Below are 23,545 nucleotides of genomic sequence, written 5' to 3' on the forward strand. Positions count from 1 at the left end.
GTCGACTTTGATGTATCTGTATTGCACCTTGATATTGATAACGATGTCAATGCTATTAAACGCAGCTGCTTGGGGCGTTGGAAGGAGGCAACGGTGTCGTTTCGCTGGAAACCCCTCATTCCATAGGTGCAGTGGAAAAACGAAGGAAGTCGTTTTGCGCTTCCCAAATAGTCACTGCCATTCCTCTTCTCGGCACTTCCATCCGACGCTTCGCCCAGACAATATGCACCGCGCTAAAGCCAAAGCTCCGCTCAGTGTGCGTATTTCATTGAGCCCCGGTGTATGTAATCGCGCGAGACCTCATCAGCACCGAATTTGTAGATCATGGAGAAGCGGATTCCGCAAAACCCGAGATACAAGAACACCCAGAGCAAGATCGACTCGGGCTCGACGGTGAACAAAGTCCGCTTGATCTGTAAGTGCTATTCTACTCACCAGCATTATCTTCAGGTTTTGTAACTAAGATCATGTGTCCGCACAGCACACAAGGAGTTTTTGAAGCGTCGAGATGAGACCTTCCGCCGCATCACGTGCAGCTGTCTTGCTGAGCTGTTCAGCGAGTACGAAGACACCGGAAGCGCCAGTCAACCCGAGATGGTTGCGAGGATGGTAAAAGGTGCTAACGGGGAGTTCTCGATGGAGCGTGTGCCAGTTGGTGAAGACAACCAAGAAGGTTGTGGTCCTCGCATCGTCAGCTACGATGCGGAAGAAAAGGAGGACTACGATCCGCCCTACTTGGTGCTCGACACGCGCACCAAGGAGGAGTTTGCGACAAACCGTATCCACCGTGCTAGGAACTACCCTGCAACGTTTCTGAATCGAGACGTACTCCTACCCGAAATGCACCAGTTCAAGAACCAGGAGTCCAAGCTCGTCATTCTCTATGATTTGGACGACAAGACTGCGGCCCAAACTGCACACACATTGGTGCAGCGCGGGTTCGACAACATTTACGTGCTCACTGGCGGACTTGTCGACTATGCGGACGAATTCCCAGATCATATTGAAGGCACTCCGCTGCCCCCCAAACCGGTAGACCCTGCCAAGAAACCAGCCAAGCGGGACATGTACAAGGGCCCGTCGGCGCTGACGTCGACTACCAGCACGCGAAGCGTTCGCAGTGTCGCTACGAGGCGGAAAGGCACTCCGTCTGATGTTAGCTCTGTCATGAGCAATCTCACAGTTGCGGAGTCTGTCATCTCCAAGGCTACAGCTCGCAAGGAACGCATCGGCGGCACAGCAAACTACAGGTAGATTGGAACGTTACGACAGGCGTTCGCGTTCTTCTTAAAAATTGCATGATTCGTTTTCAGCGATAATTCTTTATCCACTTCCAAAGTGCAAAACCTGCTATATCTTGAAAGTAAAACTCAATATAGAAGCAGTAAGTCTTAGCACAAAAGCACCTCAATAAACAAAATAGCCGATTATTTGCGCTAACCGGAAATGTTGCCAGAGTTATAGCGTATTATACCAGTTGATCAGAAAATCAGACGAAGGATTTTAGTTTCCTACGACATCAACCGCACCCAGGGTTGTTGCCGCTTCAAAGTTGGGACCTCGATCGTTCACCCAGCAACAGTGTGGCTGCAGCTTTCGGTTGTCCACGACATAGGACGACAAAAGTCAGAGATGCTATTGATGTGCTTCGAGAGTACCAGTCATGAGCTTAAGCTAGGTGGAGACTTCAACATTGGCGACAGTGCGCGCGAGGATCTTGATTCCGTCCTTCATGTCGCTCAGTTGGCAGTACTCGTTGTCGCCGTGGTACACCGAGCTCTTGCCGAAACCGGTCAGCGTTAAATCGAGGCCAGCGCGTTGAAGGTCCCGAACAAGCGGCAGACTGTTACGCAGGTCGGTAAGGAGACAATGCGATCGCGCACAAACTCTTGTGATAGTTAGATACGTACCTGCCCATGATGGAGAACGGCTCGGCCTCGCCCAGAACGTCGGCAATGGCGGAAGAAAGCGACCTGCAACAACAGTATATGTTATCACATCACATGTGCTTGCCAATCCATGCAAGACTGCGGCTTACCTGTAGCTGACGGAGTCGAGCGAACATGCGATGCCCTCGAGGTAGTGCTCTCTGAATGAGAGCTCCAATTTGCCAGTCCAGGTCCCGTCGTGCAATGTGTACTTTGACACAGGACCACGCCTGCCTTCCAACGACGTGATGTTTGAGTTCAGATCGTCAACATACGACTGCATCTTCGTAAACATCTAACGACGGCGAAAACTCGTTAGCTTCGCCTAATCCGCTCCAATGAATAGCAAAGTTGCGTACGTCTTTCATCTCGTAGAACGGCGACAGACGCACTTCACCTGTTATCTTCACCCATGGCGGTCTGCGCGCAACAAAGCACCGTCAACTTGTCGCTCTAACAACTCCTCAATTTGCCAGCACGTACATCTGGTTGAGTCCATTCGTGGACGACTCCACCTTCATCGGCTTCATGGTCGACGGGCACAAGAAGTTGTACTCCTTTTCCTTCTCCACAGGACCAAAGTCCTGGTAGAACCGCTCCTGAATCTTGGTCACCGCATCCATCCCCAGCTCAATGCCATTAATGCCAAAGTTCGGCAGACCACTGTGGAACAGCTTGCCCGTGGCCTTCAACGTCCACGTGATGACACCGGCCGTGCCGATGCAAGCCTGGCTGTCGGAGCCATCCACCCAAATGACCGGGCCGTTCTTGATGAAGTCGATCTTGCCCGACTCCATGAGCGTCTCCACACCCACCCCGGGGATCTCCGTGTTCTCCTCCGACGCAATGAGCACGCACACGACCTTGGTCTCGAGTCGGACCTTCCGCTTGGCCAGCTCCTTGAACAGCTCCGTCATGAGCGCCACGTGGCCCAGACAGTCCGTCGTGCCGCGGCCGTAGAGCTTGTCGCCCTCCACCGTGAGCGTGAAGGGGTCGCGCTGCCAGCCCTCGGGGTTGGCCGGCACCACGTCCATGTGGGAGCCCACGTAGGCCACGGTCTTGTCGCTCTGGGCGAAGTCCGGGTGCTGGTACGTGATGATGACGTTGCCACGGCCAGCCACGAACTCGACGCGCTCGACCGTCAGGCAGCCGCCGTTCTCCGCCGTGTAGGGCTGCAGCTCGGCCAGCACGATGTCGGACACGAGGTTCTCCTGCGGGACGAGCCCCAGGCTGGGCGCATTTTGCACCTTCTCAGAGACGCCGATGATCTTGCGCAGCAGCTCCACGTAGGAGGCCTCGTCCAGCGCGATGTCTTGCAGGGCGGACGCCATGTTGGTACACTGTAGATGCACGAATGAAACACTTCCAGCACTCTCGAAACGGTTAATGAGTAATGCTACTCTACCACCAAAATGATTTGTTGGTTCAATCGATTGAAGTTGTACAGGTACGCTTCATTCACGTTAAATACTTTGTACAGTTCTCCTCCACTGTAATTTGCGCGGAGGTGCAGAGTAGTTTTAGACTTGAGGGTGGGTGGATTATACGACGGCAGCGATGTCCTTGTAGTCCGTCTTGGGAGTGCCGGGCGTGTGGTCCTTGGTGGTGCCGTCGACGATGTCGCTGTCGTCGACCCACGAGGTTCTGGCGCTCGCGCTCGCGCTGGCTCGGTGGGCCGCCACGGGCGTCTCGAAGTCCATGCAGTCGCTCACGAGGTAGCGGATCTTGCGGTCGTAGTGGTGCACCATGTGGTCCTGCAGCGAGCGCGGCGTGACCCAGATGCGGCGGAAGTAGCTCGCGTCGCGCAACGTGTACTGCAGCTTCTGCTCGCCCAGGAACATGGTGCAGCCGCAGCGGCGCGCCATCTTCACCGTCGTGATGTGGACGATCTCGCCGGGCACATCCACCTCTTGCGTGAAGTCTTCTTGGGGCAGCGTGATCATGGTGGCGTCGCTCAGGTCGCGCGAGGGACGATTTATGACGTTGAGGTCCGTCGGTGTCATCGAGCCGTTGACGAACGAGTTCGAGTTGACGAAGGAGCCCGAGCTTGTTTCCACCACGGTCGTTCCTGTGTTCGAGTTTTCCAACACTGTTGGCAGCCGGCCAAAGGTTTCGCGCTGGCTCGGCTCGGGTCCTACCGCCGGCACCGGCTGCTGACGCTCTTCCTTCAAGTCTTTTAGCTTGCCGTGCACGCCGTACTTCACTTTGTACAGCGGCTCAGTAGCGACAGCGTCGTAGTGAACGGCCATCTCGTCGCGCAACGTAGCCATATTGGCAATCGACAGTCGTGGAACGATATCGTCGCCATACACCGCAGTCGTAGCAAAGGACTTGGTCCAAGCAGCCGTCTCGGGGTCGAAGAGAGGCGGCGGCGCGTACAGGAACGCCTTCGTGTTCGGGAAGGCCTTGCGCAGCAAAATGGCAAGGATGCAGCCAACGCCAGCACCCATAGAGTGTCCACATACAACAACCTTCCAGTCGTCGTCCATACTTCCTTCATCGGTGCAATTCGCCATCGCAAAGTCCCAGAAGACCGACTTGCGAGTGCCCTCCTGAAGGTCCTTAAAAATCTGGCGTGCTGTGCGCAGCATACCGTAATGCGTCCGCGTGTCGAACGAATAGGGGATGTCATCCGGCAACTCGCTGGGCTCCATACGCACGATCTGCGCCAGCCCGTCCGTGACAAAGTCGTAGAAGGACATGCTTCCGCGCACGCTGATGATGAGCTCTTTGCGCTTCTTGTCCTTGACGATGCAGTACGGCGCCTGGAACACGAAGTTGTAGCAGTTCAGGTACACAAGATCCGAGTCCTGGACGCCGGTGTAGTTGACGAAGCTGGCACGGTTGCCGTGCAAGAAGTTGTCGTGCTCGAAGACCTGCTCCTCTAGGGGTTTCTTGAAGCACCCGAAGATGCGGAACCAGTAGCACGGCGAGTACCACACGTAAATAGGCCAGCCGTAGATGCCGATGGCCAGTCTGCAGTAAAAGGCTAGGTCACTAAGGCGCTTCTCCTCCTCGTCTGGCGCAAAGTGCTGCACCGTCGGGATGCCCTGGGCTGCCAGTTCAGCCTTGCGCTCTGCCTCCTGTTCGCGCTCTTTCTTCTGGACTTTAGACACTAAATCCAGGCTGAACTTGAGGTCTGTGAAGCTCAGGCCTTCGTACCGGTTCGTCTTGTACCTGACGACGAAGAACTTGCCCAGCACGCGTCCCAGCGTCTCGAACACGTCGTCGTCTCCCTCGTACTCGACCGTCTTGTGGCAGGTGAAGGCGTGGAAGCAGCACATGCAGCGCTTCTGCCAGCGCCTCTCGGCCTCTCCAGCGTCGTCCCCACTGTGCACGCCGCACATGTAGGACGTGCAGGCGCCCGCTCCGATGATGCAGAGCGTGAAGACGAAGTCGAAGTGCTGGAAGTAGCCGATGGACTCGGCGCGGTCCTGCACCTGCTCCCAGTTGACGTCGCCGCAGACGCTCGTGTCTGTGCGGAACGAGGCCTCTCCGTACGTGGCCCAGCCCAGGTTGGCCCAGTAGCCCAGGAAGATGCTGAGGATGAGCCAGCCCTCGGGCCGCCGCTCGTGGTACACGCGCGTGACGAGCGTGAACACGACGGCCGCGAACATCATGGCGGCCAGCACGAGGTGGAAGAGGAAGGACACGTGCAGCCAGCGGAAGAGCTCCTTGAGGCGGTGGCAGCTCTCGTAGCCCTCGTGCGGCTTGTCGATGAGCGCGTAGGCCAGGAACATGGGCAGGTGGTGGAAGACGATGAACACCACGAAGGGCGTCAGGTATGCGCGCGGGTTGAGCACCACGCGCTTGAGACTGGGCGGCTGCAGCGTGCACGTGCGCTTGGGCGAGCCCTCGATGGTCTCCATGGGCGTCAGCGTGTCCTCGGCCGCCATGGCCGCTCTAGCTCTGGCTTCCAGGCGAGCGGACGTCACGTGCGCTCCAGCGAGCAAATTGGGGAATGAGGCTCCGACTTTGATTGCGCTCCGCCAATGTGACACTTGCGCGGGCCAATCACGACACGCAATCCGACGAGGGTAGGGGTGATGACGACGGGCCCAGTTTTGGAGAATTGGGTAGGCACTGTACATGTAACTTGTTATAAGCCGTGCTTGATGAACTGTACGATTGTGAGGCACGATGCTACCAGAACGCCTGCGACGGCGTCGTAGGACAGAGGAGGGTGAGTCGTAAAGACCGAGCTCGACGTCAGATGCCGCGTATATCGATGGAAGTGACGAGTGACCCCGAGTGATATATTAGGATCGTGTGGCCTAAGATAACAGACCTGCGTTATACCCACCACACAAGCAACGAAATGCATACGGTATTAGGTGCAGCCTCCGTGCGGGGCATATGACAAGAACCAAGTGTTTCGACTACTGGTAGACATGGTAAACCAGCGGGTGGTTTCTTCCCATCCAGGTTACAGCAAAGCTTAGGCAGCTTCACTGGCATCGCGCCTCAATTTATAGCTGGCGCATCGTTCCCAAGCAAGAAGTCTGAAGCAACATGTCTGCCAACAAACCTTCTTAGGTATTGTGACGCTATCCACGGCTACAATAGTCTTGCTATCCCGACCTCCTTCAATTGCGTGCGCGCTACGATACGTGCCCGTACGATTCACCGCAAGCATTTCCGTCGGTAACGTTGAAGTGAAAAGGGATAACCTTTCATGGACCCGCTTTATGACCCATTTTCGTCTCTGTCCAAAGAACTGTCGCAGTCAACGTTGCGCCATAATCCGACCGACCCGTCGAATCGGCATCAGCATGAAAATGAGCGCTGGTTTTTCCCTTGGCAGGATGCTGCTCGACGAGCAGAGCTCGTCCAGTTTGAACTCGCACCTCGACGGAGGCTGGCTGCCCGTTGTCAATGCCGAGACTAAAGCTCTTTTAGTCAGGAAAGCCGGTGCACGGCAAGAGCAGCAGAGTGCTCTGTATTCGTGCAATGGATAGGGCGCCTTCAACTTGCAAGACTGGCCACCAAGGCCTCGCGGTCTGGCGCGAGTGATTCCGGCCGTCTGCTCGTGAGTACACACCGGTCTGGATTTTGGTTATCGGGCCGTTAGTGGCGACATGGCTGCACGACAATTGCCGATGACTCCATGGTCTAGCATGGTCGACCCACGAAACGCGTCGCGGTGTTGCAGAGCTCGCCGTGTGTTTGTTAGTCACGAGGCGGCTGTCGTTCGTCTACGGTTTCGACAATATGCAACTTGATCAATTTCGCTGCCGTTATATACTTCTTGCTTTGCTACTACTTGCTACTTGACGTAACGCGCTAGGCGTCCTCCTTCTTGGCCACAGACTCGAGATACCCGGGGCTCTCGTACGTAAAGTCTTTGAACGTGTCCGAGTCCCGTCGTGATCGCACCCCCAATGCGCCCAAGCCCCGGCCGCTGTGCGGACTCGCGACCGCGTTTTCCGCGCTAGGCAGGGGCAGCCGCGTAAACTCCGCCTCGAAATTCAGCGGGGCCTCGCCGTCGTTCATCGCCGAGTGGCATGGTCGAAACGGTGGCGTCACCTGCTTCTTCACCAGCTTCGCCCAGTCGATGCTTTCGAAGAAGAGGTGGTTCTTCACTTGGTGGGCGCCTTTCGACCCCAGCCGTTCGGCCGGGTTGCGATTCAACAACTGACGAATGAGCGCCTCGGCCCGCCGTGAAACGTAAGGCGGAAAATGCAACCTTGCCGAGCGGAGACGCTCGAACAACTTCTTCCGGTCGTTCGTGTACCATGGCGGCAGGCCCGTGAGCATCTCGTACAGCACCATGCCCAGGTTCCACCAGTCTACTGCTGTTCCGTGGCCTAGGCGGTCCAAAATCTCGGGCGGGAGATACTCCGGGGTCCCGCACAACGAGTTTGTACCGTTCACACCATCACGGATACCTTCTTTCGCGAGGCCAAAGTCCGCCAACTTGATATGTCCGTCTTTGGTGAGCAGAATGTTTTCCGGTTTGAGATCACGGTACACTACACCGAGCCCGTGGAGATGTTCGAGGGCCAAAGTGATCTCAGCAGCGTAGAAGCACGCCATGTGTTCCGGCAGCTTCTTCATGCGCGACAAATGATAGAACAACTCGCCACCGGGGCAGTAGTCTAGCACGAAGTACAGTCGCTGCGCCGTCTGGAATGCGTAGTGAAGCCCGACAATGAAGGGGTGTCGTGTGCATCCTAGCACACGGCGCTCCGTGCGAGTGTGCTCCACTTGCTTGCGCTTGACAATATTTTCCTTCGACAGAATCTTCATAGCGTAGAGTTTCTTGGTCGTTTTGTGGCCCACGAGAACAACCTTGCCAAACGACCCGCGGCCAATCACCTGAATCATTTTGAAATCCTGAAGGGTAACACTATGATTGCCAGACGATAGTCGACCAGCCTCGTCGTCACCATCATCAGCTAGCGAGGCCCCAAAGAATCTTGAACGCTTTAACGGTAATCTGTCAAGCAGGAGCGGGGGCTGATCGGCCTTGCTGGTCAAAAATTTACGAACCTCCTCCACCAGGTGAGGGTTCTTGGCGGACTGATCCACGCGATCATAGTTCAGTAGACAACGCAGCCAATTGGACAGCTCACCCTGCCTCTTCGCAATGAAGTCGGGTTCGAACGAACCCAGCAGCTTCTTAGGAGGTAGCAACGGAACGCGCACCCCCATCGGGCGCAAGCGATCGTTCAGCTCCTTGAACTGCTGGTACCGGCGGTAAATGACCCACGTGGCGCCGGACTGCACACAGCGCATTTCGATGGCGTACACGGTGTACAGTCGATTCGACGCATCATACGCAAAGCCGTGACTTCCGATCTTGATAAACTCCGCGCGTGCACCACTCGGGATCAAATACAGAGCCTGAGCGCGCGAGTCTTCTTCTTCCTTTGCAATCATTTCATGGTCGGCACAGTAGCCCGACACTCGCTGGTGCATCTCCGTACACCCGGGAAAACTGCACTTGACGGGGGGTCCCGTCGGTAGCTCATCACTCGGTGCGTAGATCGCCGACATATTGGAGCTGCGGGCTCTCATGGATCCGGCCGTGTTCATCGCCTCTGCTTCGGGCAAGTCGTCCTCAATCTCAATGTCCGCCGTCTCATCCGCCGTGTACAGCGACAGCAGGTAGGACGACGTGGACTCGGCCGTGACCTCCGCCCCCTCCTGCTGCTGCTCCTCCTTGTGCTCATGCTGCGCCGCCACCGAGTCCAGCGTGACGAGCGTGAACTGCTGGTCGATCTCTTCGACGCGGTAGCTCTCGCCCGTGTCCAGATCTTTGACCAGGTAGGACGGGTTCTCCCACTCCGTGAGCTCCTTCTCCTTCTGCTCCGTCGTGCGGGCGTCCTGCTGCTGCTCGTCGCCGTCCTCGGACGCCGAGTCCTCCAGGTAGAAGTCCTCCTCGTCCCCCACGTGCTGCTCCACGTACGGGTTGATGCCCTCCACGAACTGCTGGCCGATCTGCTCCTGCAGCTCTGCGGCCGAGAACTGCGTCACGTCCAGCGGCGCGTCCTCGTCCTCTTCACTGCTGCTGCTGCTGGCGTCGCTGCTGATGATGCTGTCCGCGTAGCCCCCGCGCGACGCGCCCGTGATGTAGTCCTCGGCGTCCAGGATGTCCTGGTTCTCGGCGGATATCTCGGCGTCCAGCGCGTCTCGCGAGCCCGAACCGGTCGACACCGACAGCTTGGCGTCTGGCACAGATGCTGCGCTACTGCGCCGATCCACGGACGCCCCCGCAGGCATCGCTCGAGCCCCCAAGAGGTCACCACCCGTCAGGGGTTGCCCGGCCTTTTGATGCGTTCTCTCGAGTGACCCATGCTGGTTTAAAACGTGTTTATGCGACCGTAAGGATGTTTGAAACATGGATCGGTTTAGTGACACGGTACCTCGTGTTACTGACGCGGACGCTCCAGCCAGTCATAAGCGCAACAGAAACCGCGACCTCCAGCGAACCATGGCCACCGCCGCGAAGAAGCTGGACGTGTTCACGACCACGAGCGACTACTCCAAGACCTACGTGTTCCACGAGGAGGACCACACGCTGGGCAATGCGCTGCGCTACGTCCTGATGCGCAAGTACGTGGCTCTGCAGTCCGGAATTGGGACCATTGACACATTTTGTCGCCCATTGCATTCATGGCATTAGAACACGTGCAGTGTTATCTAACTGTTGGTGGCAATTGTTGCGTGCAATTGCAGCCCCGACGTGGACTTCTGCGGCTACACGATCCCGCACCCTTCGGAGCCCAAGATGCACATCCGTCTGCAGACCCGCCAAGGTGAGGAGAACGCAGTTATACTAGCGAGCAGGACGGAATGGACGGATGCAGCTCCAGTCTTTTGGAGACGCGAAGCTGGAGATGGAGTAGCACGAGCGCTTGACTCACTATTGTTATTGTGGTTTCTGTGCTGCTGCTGATGATGCAGGTGCACCTGCCGACGAGGCGCTGCGTTCGGGCCTGACGGACCTGCGCAAGGTGTCGACGCAGATCGGCGACGCCTACCGCAAGGAGCTCAAGGCCTTCAAGCGCAAGAGCCGCAAGAACTAGATGCCCAGCCGAAGAAAGCAACACAGGAGCGAGGCCACGTCCAAGTCGCTCTGTAATCATTAAACGAACCCTGCATGTTTCCTCCACCGCCCCGTGCTAGTAGTTACCTCTCCGTCCTCGTTCTTCCAGCATACAGCGCAGTCACCTCCAACAAACCGCATCTTCTTAGGGTAAAGGACACACGAGTGTCCTCTCAAAGTGGACGCAACTTGTGCACGTCCATCTCATTGGTCGAAAGTCCGTTTCCGGTGCTTCACATCAAATCCCCCGCAGCCACAGGTGACTCAGCAGTATCAGAAGCTCCGTTTAACATCAAGCCAGTCAGTCATGAGCCTCCAGGTGCTGCGCAAGCTCTCGCCCTCCTCCGTCAAGCCCCTGCTGCAGCGCGGGCTGGCCACGCACGCCGTGCCGACGCTGCTGACGGACGCCGAGCGCGCCGCGGGGCTGCAGCAGATCACCAGCGCCTGGGAGGCCGTGCCCGGGCGCGACGCCATCCGCCGCCGCTTCGAGTTCCGCGACTTCAACGAGGCCTGGGGCTTCATGAACCGCACGGCGCTGCTGGCCGAGCAGATGGGCCACCACCCGGAGTGGTTCAACGTCTACAACCGCGTGGACGTCACGCTCAGCACGCACGACTGCGGCGGCCTCTCCAAGAACGTAAGGGGCTCGCTGCATTGCTGGCCAGAACGCAATGTAGGCAGCATCTTTAACGTTGTTTTGGTGTTGTAATATTGGCAGGACATCAAGATGGCCACCGCCATGAACACCTACGCCCAGGCGGTGTAAGCACTCAAACGACTGCTCTAAACATCGCAGAAGAGAGTTTGGTTTTTGTGGACGTGAAGATGAAGACGTCGACTGTTGTTGAGAAAAAAAATAATGCCGGGCTAATTAACTGGGTTTTTAGCGCGTGAGTATCGTTTATTGCTGTCTACAGGAGTTGAAGGCTGGTGTACTGGTGGCTCATCGTTGTCTTTAGGGTCTTGCTACCTGTAGAGGCGGTGGGGGGCTAATCGCCATGTTCTCGTCGTCCAGGTTAATGAAGTAGTACGGTCCGTCGAAGCCTTCGCAGCGCACTATACCCAAGGCCGGTGGCTGATTTACCTCGGAAGGATCCATGAGGATGGAGGCGTATTCAGGCGACGAGGGAACGCTGAAGAAACTCGCAGCACCAATCTGGATCTGTTCGAGGTTGGCGCAATACGGAGTGCCGGTGACAACCAAAATCTCCCACTTCTCACTGCGCGTTATAAACTCGTCTGCCCACGGCCAAAAGAACGAAATGTTAGTCCCGTCGAGGAATACCGACCTCAGTGTTGGGGAAAGGTTGGTCACGTTACGTGGCAGCTCGTCAAGATTCATCCCTCCGAGTCCTCGCGTTTCCAAGCCCGGTGTCTCAAAGACTTTCGGGGGGATCTCCGTCATCGGATTACCAGTGAGAGCGAAGTACATCGGCTCCAGGCGCAACAACACTGAAGGGGCGCTCACTAGGTGGCTGTACTCGATCTGGAGGTCTGCTCTTTGGGCCCATTTCGTGTCAAGGTCATCGGGTATAAACCACAGATTGGTGACACAAAGCTCAAAGTCATTCAGGTTTTGTGGGAAGTCGCTCGATTGAAAGCCCATAGGTAACACACCGTCAGTCATGTTGACTCGAGCAAGATAAAGTGATACTACGCCAGGATGATTTGAATTCGTGATCGCGGCGGATTCTCCCCACTCGACGATAGTGGAGTTATAGACCTTAATCCCACGAACCCCGTGGAGTTTGCTAGAGTCTGGCATTTCCAGTGCTGGGCAATGACGAATCAACAGCTGGACGACGGTGGAGCTATCAAACTCGCTCCATTTCTCTTCGACTTCATCCGTCTTACCAGAAATCGCCAAAGTGTAACAGTCAAGTCCAACCGAGTAGCAAGATGGACGAGTAGCTCCCCATGGCCTTACTTGCATCAAGCATTGCGGAAGTGCTGGTTGTATCGACGCATGGATATGGAGGCTAAGAACTACGAGGCCCCAGGTTCCGAACAGTATGTGGGCAAAAGTAAGCAGTACTTGCCCAGTGCGTGTGCGTAAATTTGTTGCGTGAATGCTGCCACTGAGCTTAACCCGAAGCGTGCTTTTGGAGAATTGAGAACCCAACGCCGCCGATACTGGAGGTAGCTGAGGGACAACGGTGTTGAGTTTCCCGTGAAATGCCTCCTGTATAGTATGTACACGTGGTGTTTCGATTGGTTGGCCTTCACGTGGCAGACGCTGCAGTAGTGTCTTGATGCTTGATGCCGTCATGACCAATCCGAAAGAAAATATGGCTCGGCTTACCAGATCCCACAACGAAGTCACGACGACCACCCGAAATTCGTTTATTGCACGCGCTGCCCATTCATCGTTGTGCCAAAGAGAATCGTCAAAACCATCCAAGCTGTGATCGTAGTCTTTCGCGTAGTTCAGCAAGACCAACAGTCCCACACCCACTAATGCCATGAGGTCTAGTATGCAGTCCAAGACGACACACACAAATCGTCTACGAGCCTCGTCGCCTTTAAAAAAAGTGGAGTAAACCACGACAGATGATCAGCAGTTCACCACCAGCAAGAGTACGTAAAATCGGTTAAGTACCGTTCGCGGTAGCAGCGCACTCATCCTGTAAGCTTGTGTAGTCTGCAGCGCCGTTTCGATAGTTTCGCGAATAATGAGCACAACATGGAAGTGATCGCTATTCACACCACAAATGCCGTGTCGATCGGGAACTGTTGTGTAAACTTTCGAAAAGCTTCGGAGAACAGCAGAATTTCTACGGGAGTGCTTTTCTTCCTCCTGCTTCTCCGCGGCGTTACAAGACGACCACGGCGTAAATGCAAGCGAACGTTGCCAAAGCGAACCACCGAGCATCAAGAAAATGCATATAGCATGCACGGCTGCCATTGTGACGTGGACAGTAGCGATTGTTCGGTGGTATGGTGGAGGCATGCCAATCTGGAAAGGTTCGAAATAGACATTGAGGAAGGTGTCCTTCAGCTTCAAGTAGCAGTAGGCGTAGAGTGCGGCGTAGACTCCGGCGATGACATGGACGCTAAGGATGAGGGTCCACCATACCGTAAAGACCCAGTAGGAGAGTTGGACGACTTCTGTGGGGCGATCTTGTAAAAACTTCAGCATTATCTTGTCGTGTACGAAGCACCTTCCTTTGATGTTTGGTTAGAAGCTGCACTTAACGACTGTGAGTGTACCTGGGTAGCAATGGCCAGAAACAAACCGTCACCAGGTAGCTCTATTTCCATCTGCTCGCCTTTATCAGCAGTTGACGGTATTGCAAACCCGACGAACTTTCCATCTCAGCTACACTAAAGAAGAAAACAAAATTCATGCACACGCCGATTATCAAGCAATACTGGTGGTGAATTATGTAGAGGTAGGCTTGCTTAGAAAATAGATTCATCACTACCGTTGTGCCTTCATGTACTACATAGTCGTATGGATTAACGTCCAACGAGGTTCACTAATGGAGGAGGGGTGCTAATGCCCATATTTTCATCGTCTAGGTCAATGAAATAGTATGGCCCATCATCGCCAACACATTCGACAGTGTAGATGACTGGAGGCAAATTTGCGTCCGACGGATCCATCAGGATGGAGGCGTATTCGGTTGACGGGATTGCACTAAAGGCGTTTGCAGTGCCGTCTTGAATTTTCTCGAGGTCTACACAATATGGGGAGCCTGTGGCTACCAAGACTCCCCACCCTTCTAACGTTATAAGCTCGTCACCCCATGGCCAGAAAAAGGAGACGTTGGTCCAATCCATAAAAACCGAGTTAAGTGTAGGCGACAGGTTCGTCACATCTCGCGGTAGTTCCTGGATATTCAACGAGCCGATCCCCAGGGTCCTCAGGCCTGGAATCTCGAACACTTCCGGAGGAATCTCCGTGATCGGATTGCCTGTTAGCGCCAAATACTTCGGCTCTAGTCGTAACAGGACTGGATCAACAAACTTTAGCTGGCTGTACTCGATCTGGATAAGAGCGTGAAGAGGCCATTTGGTGTTAAGATCATCAGGCAGAGCTTGTAAATTTGTGATGCAGAACTCAATGTCATTTAGATTTTGCGGGAAGTCAGCCGATTGAAACCCAATGGGTAACACACCACCAGTCATGTTGACACGGGCTAGGTAAAGTGACAAAATATCGGGATGGTTTGTGTCGGAGAGGGCGGCAGATTCCCCCCACTCGATGATAGTCGAGTTGTACAGTTTGATACCGTGCACTTTGTGGAAGCTACTGATGGAATTTGGCACTTCGAGACTCGGACAGTGCCGGACTAGTAACTGAACAACTGTGGAACTCTCGAACTCACTCCACTTCTCTTCGACCTCGCCCTTCGTGCCCGAAATCTGGAGAGTGTAACAATCCAGGCAGACCAAGTAGCAAGCGGGTCGTGATGCTCCCCATGGTCTCACCTGCATTAAACATTGTTGTAGCGTTGGCTGCACGGAAGCATAGATGTGGAAACCAAGAACTAGAAAACCCCAGATCCCGAACACAAAATGAGCTGTATGCAGCAATGCGCGCCCAGAACGTGTGCGTACGCTTGTGGATCGATGGCTGTTGATTGCATTGAGTAGCTTGCGCCAAGAAGTGGTCGATGGAGTGGAGATTTCTGGGAGTTTGGGAAGCAGTGCGGAGGCAAGTAGTTTTTTCGCACCGTTTTCCTGAAAGAAATCGGCGTGAGTTACGTTGTCAGACTGACAAACACGATTTGTCTTCGGTGGTAAGCGTTGGAGTAATTCTTTTACGTTTGTTGTGGTCATCACCAGCCCAAGTGCAAACATGGCTCGACTTGCCAAATCCGACCATGAGACCACAACGACCATCCGAAACTCGTTGAGAGCTCGGGCGGCCCACTCATCATTCCGCCATAGGGAGTCATCAAACCCAAAGGATTGCCGATCGTAGTCTTTTGCGTAACTCAACAAAACAATGAGCTCCACTCCCATGCAGGCCATCAAGTCGAGTACACAATCCAAAATGATATACGCGAGCCGTCGTCGAGCCTCGTCGCCTCTGAAAAACATCGAGTGAACTACCACAGACGACCAGCAGTTCACCACCATCAAAAGCACGTAGAATCGATTCAGTAATGTCCGTGGCAGCAACATGCTCATACGATAGGCTTGTACAGTCTGCAGTGCTGTCTCGATCACCTCACGAATGATGAGCACAGCATGAAAGTGGTCACTGTTCACGCCACAAAAGCCGTGTCGGTCCGAAACCTTTGTGTACACGTTCGTAAAGCTCTTAAGAATAATAGAAGTGGTGCGTGTGGTCTTCACTTGTTCCTGTCTGACTTCAACACTGCAAGACCTCCATGGCGTGAAAGCTAGTGAGCGTTGCCAAAGGGAACCGGCGATCATCAGGAAGATGCACATTGCGTGCAGCGCTGCCATTGATGCGTGGACTATAACGATTGTGCGATGATACATTGGTGCCATGCCGATCTGGAACGATTCGAGATAGTTGTTCAGGTAAGTCTCCTGGAGCACCCAATAACAGTAGGCGTAGAGTGAGCAGTAAACACCTGTGACGACATGGATGAATATAGTTACTTTTCCGACAGAGGTGAATTTGGTTAATGTAAAAGGATGAATATTGTCCAATGAGGTGTTAGCCAAATTCACCTTTGACCAATTAAAATCGGTAGGGGTAGGGTATCCTCTTCCGACGAATTCCGACAAATATTTGTCGGAACTAGCATCAAAATATGAATATGCTCATACAAACAATAATACTAAAATATATTGTTGGCAGATTTTGAATATTCCGATATCTCGGCACTGTCCTAGGATAGGCAGCAAATAGGCAAGACATGATTGTTGGTGGCTGGGACAGCTCACAATTAAAAAGCAGACGAAGCAGACATGAGCTTGACAACGTTCGTGCCTGCGAACACGCAAAAAGCACGCAGCACCGCTGTTAGCGCTTTTAAGCGTATGCTTCAAGATGAGCTAGTGAGCCTAGAGTACGTACAGGCTAGCATTGCGGTGGATACTACTGGTAAGCGCTTTGCCTCAATCATGGACCGCTTTGGGTTCTACCTGGCTACACATGAAGGTAAGAAGGGCAAGCTTGCTCGCAATACTGCCGTTTCGTATTATAGAAACGTGAAACTCTGGCTGTTTGATCTGTATCCTCACCTAAGGGTGCCTACGGAACTACAGCTTCTGAAACAAAGTAAAACTCTGGACAAGCACTGTCTGAAAAGAGAAAAAGGAGGTGTTGTTAACAAAGCGCCTCCTTGTACTAAAGAGGACTTACGTGCACTCACTCAGTATGTCTACAGCAACGCTCGAGTGAACGCCGACTACCAGGATGCAGCTCTTGCCTGCCTGATGTGGCATTGCTTTGGACGCTCCTCGGACCTGGGGTATATCAAGAAGCAGCACGTGTCAGTATCAGCCGATGGAGTTTTCTACGTACGCTTGCTACGCGTCAAAACCGCTGAGGAACAGGGGCTGACGCTTGTACCTGACAAGGCGGACTTCTTGACCTGTCCGATCCACGCATTGGCTGTCGCCTTGGCCACGCAGGATGCGCCGTGCGGCTCTCTGCTCAGTCAGCTTCCCGATCTTGTGCCCGCCGAAGCAGCCGCAAGCTGCCCTGGTATCCCGCTGGCCGAGTTGCTGGAGGCGGATCCGATCTCGTTAAGCTTTGCATCGGCAGCTGCAAGCTCGTCCGGGAGCGCACGCGCCACCGGGAACACAGAAGGCACCGCTGCTTCATCTCCGCAAGCTGCAAGTCCAAGTCAGCCAGCGCCGTCGCACTCAGCAGAATCGGCTCGTGGAGAAGATGGTGTCCAAGCCTACGTGAACCGTCTACTCAAGCGCGTCGCAAACCCTGCTGGAACGTCAGAGGCCCTCTCGTCACACTCCTTTCGGCGTGGTGGCGCCCAACACGCGAACGCAGACGAGAGGCTTGCTCCGCAGTGGATCTTCGACAGGGGTGCCTGGGATATGAGCAAAGTAAACAAGGGCTTTGCATACGTGTTTAACACACCGCAGGAAGACCGCAAGGTCGCACGCGTGCTGAGCGGGTGGAGTGTCGACGACGTGCCCAACGTAGTGGACGTAGCAGCCTTGGATCACTCCACGCAGGAGCAGCTTGCGCGCCTTCAAGACCTGCTCTACAGCTCGTGCTCGGGATTAAATGACTCCCGATTCAACGTCAGCCACAAGGTTCTCGCAGTACTTACCGCTTACCTGGTGAAGTACTTCCCTCAACTGAAGATGCTGTCGCCTTGCGCACCAATCGTAGTCCGCGTGGAGGAGTGCTTGGACGAGGCTGGGATCTCTAGAGCCGACATGATTGCTTGGTCATCTGCCTTGAACAGCGCACCGTCGACTAGTTCTGAGGGCTCCAACAAGCAACACGATGAGGCAAGGGAATGCAGAGGGTGTCACCACAGCGCTGTTATTGAGGAGCTTATTGCGATGAATCGCACGTTGAACGCTCGCCTGGCGGTCATCGAGGCTGCTCTCTTGAAAGGTGCAAGCACGACGGTTACACAAGCTGCAGATGAACAAGGGGAAGCAACGTCAGATCCAGATCCCGAGCCCAAGCCCAAACGCAGGAAAAAGCAAGCCACTCACCTGTCGACTTCTTGGTACGAGTGGTACACAAAAGTACCTCCGGTCTGGAGCTCCACCGACCGACAGAAGAAGTCGGAATCGCGCCATGTTGTGGCCTTCATGAAGCTTTTCCTCGTCGGTGGCTGGGCGCTTGATGTCAAGGCGGAGGACTACAAGGATCAAGTCCTCGACGCCGGGCGCCGTGCTGAGAAGGCTGTGCTTGCTTTCTTGAAGTCGCGGGGTGTCAACGCGAAGGGATCCGGGAGTGTCCTTCGTGCGCTTCGTCCGCTGCACAAGGCTGGCGTCCTCGACGAGCGCGTCACGGCGTACAAGCGCCTACTCGCAATCGGAAGAATCGTGGACCCTGCACCACTGGATACACAAGACATCCTAACAGTAGTAGGCCACGTATAGGTTGTGTTAGAACATGCTATCAATACAATAGACGCACCGCAACTGCTTCACCAGCATTGCCATTAGCTTCTGCCGCGAGCCGCGTAGCTTACCAGCGGCAGCTCCTCGTCCAGCAGTAGCCTTCGTCCAGCAGCAGCCCTTCGCCTTCACGTTGTCGCTGTCCAAACGCAGTACACCATCCTCCAGCAGCACCAGCGGCACGCCGTCAACCATCGACACCGTCACCAAGTCGTCCAGCACGTCGTTCAGCGCGTCGTCCAGCACACGTCGTCTATCAGCAGCTTGGCAGCACAGCACCCGCCATCCCGCCATTCCCAAACAAAACGAAAGCGCCAGTCGGACTTGAACCGACAGCCTCAGAGCCGAAACTCTGCGCTCTAACCTTGAGCTATGGCGCTGGGGGGGGGGGGCAGGCGGGCAAACGAGCGCGAGCTGTGCGTGGGCACGGTCTTGGGGACGGAGGGGGAGGTCCGCGCACCAGTTAGGAAAAAATGAAGACTGAGAGAGGGGAGGCTCTGTCGGAGCCCCTAGACAGCTGGGGCGCCTCACAGCCACGAATAAAGGTGCGTGTGCTTGCCGCGACAGTTGGCGTCATCCTACTGGCTGAAAAAAGGCCAATAGTGATCACCGAACGACTTTGTCACACTTTGATGGTTTTGTATTGGTAGATGAGCACCCAATCACTGTCACGCATCAGACTGGCTGTCAAGATGCCCCTATTAGTGGACCCTCACCAGGCAATGCGGCCTCATTAATGAATTCACCCGCTCGTAAGCACATTGCTCCGAGCCAAAAATGCAGTAATATCGAAAAAGGTCGATTTCTCGGCCTAGAGGCCGTTTCAGGCCATTTCCTCGCGCCTGCAGAGGGCCCTTTGTGGGCTGAATTGAGTAGCAAAAATAGGATTTTCTTTTTCACATCTCATTGCCCAATCAGCTGGGCCGGTTTAAACCGATCCGAACCGGTCCTTCTGCTTGGGACCGCCTTCTGATTGGTCAATTTTGTAGCCATCCCAACTGTCGGAAACTGTTGGGATGTCGGAACGGTCACGATATGGGTAGTCCTTCTACCTCGAATTAATGCTAGAGTGGACGCCTACCAAAAATAGGGAAATCACCCAACATAGATGCAGCAGATATGACAGGACATAACGAGACATAAATCTCGTGAGACGTAAAAATCGTCTCAATAAACAGCCCTACCCCTATGTTTATTTCGTGTAGCCATCTTAAAAGTTATTGTTGAAATTTGTATAGAATATGCAGACCATCACTCTGCAGATGTCGCTGCCATATATCATGGACATAACTCATTTCGTGCGCACCAGCTTCAACCTCTCACTTTCGAAAAATCGCGGCCAAGTGGCAAGTGCTTGGAAGCGCTGCGTGCAGCAACAAAGAAGGCGTACGCAATACCTTGACTAGCGAGCAAGTCGAGTCTATTCTAACTTCTCTAACGTGCACAGCAACCATGGTTCATCTCGTCCACTCCGCCGTGCACTGGAGCTCGCGCTGTATCGTGGACACGTCGAGCGGCGATGAGAACGTGTCGCCCAACTTGCAACGAGGCGGCGTCCAAGCGCCGGCTAAGAGCGCCAAGTCTTCTTCGCCCGCCAACTCCACGGGGACCACGACGCCGCCGTGGATGTCGCCACAGCACGGTCTTCGCGTGCCGAGGGAGACGTCGAACCCTCCGCCGACGAAGCCTTCGAAGGCTGGTGCGGCAGCGCCCACGCTGACCACGACGGATCCTCTCCCGCCTGAAACCCCGCCGACCACTTGGAACCCACGCAGTCCGACTACGTCGTCTCCCGTCCTGCTCGAAGACCCGCCTGCTTCACGCCCACGATCTCCGTCGCCGGTCCTGCCTGAAGCAGCGGCTGCTCGACGTTCACGAACTCCGTCTCCACCATCTCGGCGGCCGCTTCGCGAGCGCCAGAGTTCGCGGAGGGAGCGTCGAGCGGTCGTCGCTCCATATCAACGTCGTTCTGGCCAGCATCAAGAGGCCACGTTGCCGACGGTGTCCCCCCAGGCTGTCATGCGTGCAACCCGTGGGTCGCGTGTTCGTGTCAGGCTACGTGCTGCCCAACCTCATGCTCTTCACCGCCAGCAGCAAGGTCGCTTCGTTCCTGCGCGGTGGCCATTTGCGGTGGCGCACCTTCGCGAGCAGTTTAACCCAACAGGGATAATCTTTCCTGCGGTTCCTCATTTTGGTTGGTGCGACTGTGTGGACCCGTGCCGAGTTGGGCGCTGCCGCAACTCGCTGATGCAGCTATACTGCAATATTAATTGCTGCCCGTACGGCGGCAACTGTGGCAACGGCCTGGCCGAGTCGTCGAAGGTCGCGTTGGCGAGGAACGCGGCGACCCGCGAATTGGCCGTGGTGGCGCAGGAGTTCATTGATGCGGGTGAGGTACTGGGTGAGTACTTGGGCGAGATCGAACACGTGAGCGTCTCTCACGCGACTCGGCCCGCCAACGAGGGCTACTGCCTGATCATGACACAACGCCCCGAGAGGCCCAACCACCCAGTCCGCGTTGCCATCAACGCTCGGCAAATGGGTGGCTTGATGCGCTTCGTCAACCACTCGTGCGCACCGGTGGCTCAGTTTCTGGAAGTGGCGAATGGACGCCGGACGACTGTCGTGATTGCCACGACGCACGCCGTGTACGAGGGCGACGAGATCACCGTCGACTACGGGTCCGACCTTTGGTTCGTGTGTCGCTGCGGTTACCCCAATTGCCGCCATCGCGACATCCAAGATCAACAAGACCCGTAGGCGTGACGCGCACGTGGAGGACAGGTTGCAGTCATGAGGAAGATAGTGGGAGCTTTGCTGCATTGGTAAGCATGGAATTTGTATGCTGTATTCACGTTAATTTGATCCTGCTGTTGAAGCTAACTGCGTTGAAGTTACCTCGAGTGTTAGAGCTTTGCCAGCTATGTTGACGTGTCAGCGGAGATTGCCGCTACGTTGGCGCCAAAATGAACAAGCCTCTGCATACTCTATTCGAATCTACTGCAAGCGCACTCGGTTTGCGCGCGAACTCGGCCTGCAGGTTAGACCTCACGACTATCAGTTCCGAGGCGAAAACTTCAAGCTAGCTGAGTTGTGCCGGCCTCGTTCAAACCTCGCCCGACCGAGCGGATGCCAAGCTCTACTAACCTTCATTCTTGCTTTTACCAAGCCGTCACAAGTCACCTCCTCCGTACCACCAAGACGGCTCTCCTCCTTCATCATCCCTGGTACGCTGATTTGCTGGCTAGTGCTACCGTCACCGATCACTGCAACTTACGTGTTCATGCTTTTTGTTCAGATGGCGAAGCTGACCGGAAGTACTAACTACAAGCTGTCTGAAGTGCGCCGCCTCCTGACGCTCGTCGAGCACTACCTGCCCATCGGTAAGGACGAATGGGAGCGACTGGCAATCGCTTACAACTCCAACCGAGTGCGTGGCGTCGCAGAGCGAGACCATGAGAGCCTCCGCCGAAAGTTCAAGATGCTCTTCGGAGCACGCAAACCCACCGGTGTGGGCGACATGCCGCCGCACGTGAAGCAAGCGAAGCTGCTAAAGCAGTCCATCGACGCCAAGGCCAGGGTGGTCGACATGGACGACGGCGCCGACGTCGACAATGAAGTCGAGGAGGAGGGCGAGGAGGAGGAGTATCAAGCCGATTTGTGCTTCGACCTCGAGGGCGACGAGGGGCTCGGTGACAACCCGCGCGTGGGCGGCGATGCGGACACGAGCGAGAGAGTCTCCACCAGCGACTCCGTGCATTCTGGCGAGACGCAGACATCGGTCGGGGACAACACCAACATGGCCAGCGGCGTCTTCTCGGACTTGCTGCACACGTCCGGTGTGTGCGAGGGGTTGGAGGCTTTCGCTACGCCGCGACCGTCTCCGCTGGCTGCGCAGTTGACGCAGAGAAAGTTGCGATCTTCTACAACAAAGAAGACGGGTCAAGGCCCGAGTGCGGCGGGACCGGCGGTCTCTGCTGCGTTCACAGCAACCGCCGACGCTGCTAGTGCAATGAGTTGCCCCCAACCAGCCTCGGCTGGACGTCCGCAAGACAAGAAACCACCGACGGAGACGCGCTACGCGACTTCCTCCAACAGGCTTGGAGGCATCAACTTGGCTGAGTTCCGCGATACCGTGGGACGCAAGCGTGCTGCGGACGAAGACGAAGAACTGGCTGAGGCAAGCTATGCTAAAACAAAGCGCGTGAAGGCTATGAGGGCGACCGCAGAGCTCAAGAAGCGCTTGTCTGACCTGGAGAGCAGCTCCAGCAACATGGTGGGCACCATGTTCGAAATGCTGCTCGTGATGCGCGAGGAAAACGAGCGCAAGGCGGAACTTCGCCGCGCTGACGAAGATCAGCGTCGTCGTGACGAACAAACGGCACGCGAGGCATGCTATCCAGCGGACAAGGCGGAGGCAGAAGAGCGATGCCGTCACGAGAAACAGGAGGCGGAGGAGCGGCGCCGTCAGGAGAAGCAGGAGGCGGAGGAGCGCGCCCGTCGTGACAAGGAAGACGCTCGTGCACGCACTCAAGAACTCTTGCTCATCCTGGGAGCTCTAACAAAGAAAGAATGAGCTGTGAATTCTCTAGTGTGGTGAAGATAACAGCGCGGAAGATACAAAGAGGGAGGAAGTGCATTTAGTAGCGTAACATCTCAAACAGCCCTTAGTAATGACGATCACAGCAACACAGTCCATTTACATAGCTTCGAGTGCGAACCCTGTTCTGTATTGGTTAGTAGCTGTGCCGATGCATCCAGCGGTAGCGCTGCTGTACGAAAACTAAGGAAATCAACTACGAAACTTTGAATTCAACCATCTTTACACCAACGCAATCATAGAGCTTCAAACACGCCCTGCTTCGGCAAATCCATCACGCCCGCGAACGTGGTCTTGATCTCGGAGATGCCGACCGTGCGAACTCTGTAGTTCGCCATCCTAAATAGGTTGTTGAGGCGCATGCCTCGTAGGATCGGGTCGTAGGGCAGCGGCAGATTCAGGCGGCTGTAAACTTTCTGGACACTGCCCATTCCC

At 55.3% G+C, this 23,545-nt stretch overlaps 8 protein-coding genes across 8 annotated transcripts; 4 read left to right on the forward strand and 4 right to left on the reverse strand.

Moving 5' to 3' along the window:
• Positions 1-223: 223 nt before the first annotated feature.
• On the forward strand, positions 224-1,254 carry IUM83_08015 (rhodanese domain containing protein; the record flags this gene model as incomplete). Its single annotated transcript, XM_067932363.1, has 3 exons — positions 224-256; positions 322-415; positions 482-1,254. 3 exons carry the CDS (start codon positions 224-226, stop codon positions 1,252-1,254), a joined length of 900 nt encoding a protein of 299 aa, XP_067782908.1.
• Positions 1,255-1,674: 420 nt separating this feature from the next.
• On the reverse strand, positions 1,675-3,259 carry IUM83_08016 (Acetylornithine deacetylase; the record flags this gene model as incomplete). The annotated part of the gene is made up of 5 exons (XM_067932364.1): positions 1,675-1,843; positions 1,911-1,973; positions 2,039-2,223; positions 2,288-2,348; positions 2,412-3,259. The coding sequence occupies 5 exons, from the start codon at positions 3,257-3,259 to the stop codon at positions 1,675-1,677; spliced, it is 1,326 nt and encodes a 441-aa protein (XP_067783082.1).
• Positions 3,260-3,469: 210 nt separating this feature from the next.
• On the reverse strand, positions 3,470-5,824 carry IUM83_08017 (sn1-specific diacylglycerol lipase beta-like; the record flags this gene model as incomplete). The annotated part of the gene is made up of 1 exon (XM_067932365.1): positions 3,470-5,824. One exon carries the CDS (start codon positions 5,822-5,824, stop codon positions 3,470-3,472), a length of 2,355 nt encoding a protein of 784 aa, XP_067783081.1.
• Positions 5,825-7,211: 1,387 nt separating this feature from the next.
• On the reverse strand, positions 7,212-9,653 carry IUM83_08018 (AGC protein kinase; the record flags this gene model as incomplete). Its single annotated transcript, XM_067932366.1, has 1 exon — positions 7,212-9,653. The coding sequence occupies one exon, from the start codon at positions 9,651-9,653 to the stop codon at positions 7,212-7,214; it is 2,442 nt and encodes an 813-aa protein (XP_067783156.1).
• Positions 9,654-9,864: 211 nt separating this feature from the next.
• On the forward strand, positions 9,865-10,459 carry IUM83_08019 (dna-directed rna polymerases i and iii subunit rpac2-like; the record flags this gene model as incomplete). The annotated part of the gene is made up of 3 exons (XM_067932367.1): positions 9,865-9,986; positions 10,110-10,189; positions 10,338-10,459. The coding sequence occupies 3 exons, from the start codon at positions 9,865-9,867 to the stop codon at positions 10,457-10,459; spliced, it is 324 nt and encodes a 107-aa protein (XP_067783088.1).
• A 327-nt stretch (positions 10,460-10,786) lies between these two features.
• On the forward strand, positions 10,787-11,245 carry IUM83_08020 (Pterin-4-alpha-carbinolamine dehydratase; the record flags this gene model as incomplete). The annotated part of the gene is made up of 2 exons (XM_067932368.1): positions 10,787-11,116; positions 11,198-11,245. 2 exons carry the CDS (start codon positions 10,787-10,789, stop codon positions 11,243-11,245), a joined length of 378 nt encoding a protein of 125 aa, XP_067782924.1.
• Positions 11,246-16,443: 5,198 nt separating this feature from the next.
• IUM83_08021 (Phosphatidylinositol 4-kinase PIK1) lies at positions 16,444-18,492 on the forward strand (the record flags this gene model as incomplete). The annotated part of the gene is made up of 1 exon (XM_067932369.1): positions 16,444-18,492. One exon carries the CDS (start codon positions 16,444-16,446, stop codon positions 18,490-18,492), a length of 2,049 nt encoding a protein of 682 aa, XP_067783159.1.
• A 6-nt stretch (positions 18,493-18,498) lies between these two features.
• On the reverse strand, positions 18,499-18,804 carry IUM83_08022 (uncharacterized protein; the record flags this gene model as incomplete). Its single annotated transcript, XM_067932370.1, has 1 exon — positions 18,499-18,804. The coding sequence occupies one exon, from the start codon at positions 18,802-18,804 to the stop codon at positions 18,499-18,501; it is 306 nt and encodes a 101-aa protein (XP_067782925.1).
• Between the last annotated feature and the right edge of the window lie 4,741 nt (positions 18,805-23,545).

Source organism: Phytophthora cinnamomi (assembly GCF_018691715.1).
Source record: "Phytophthora cinnamomi strain GKB4 chromosome Unknown Contig102, whole genome shotgun sequence".
In the NCBI taxonomy this organism is placed as follows: Eukaryota; Oomycota; class Peronosporomycetes; order Peronosporales; family Peronosporaceae; genus Phytophthora; species Phytophthora cinnamomi.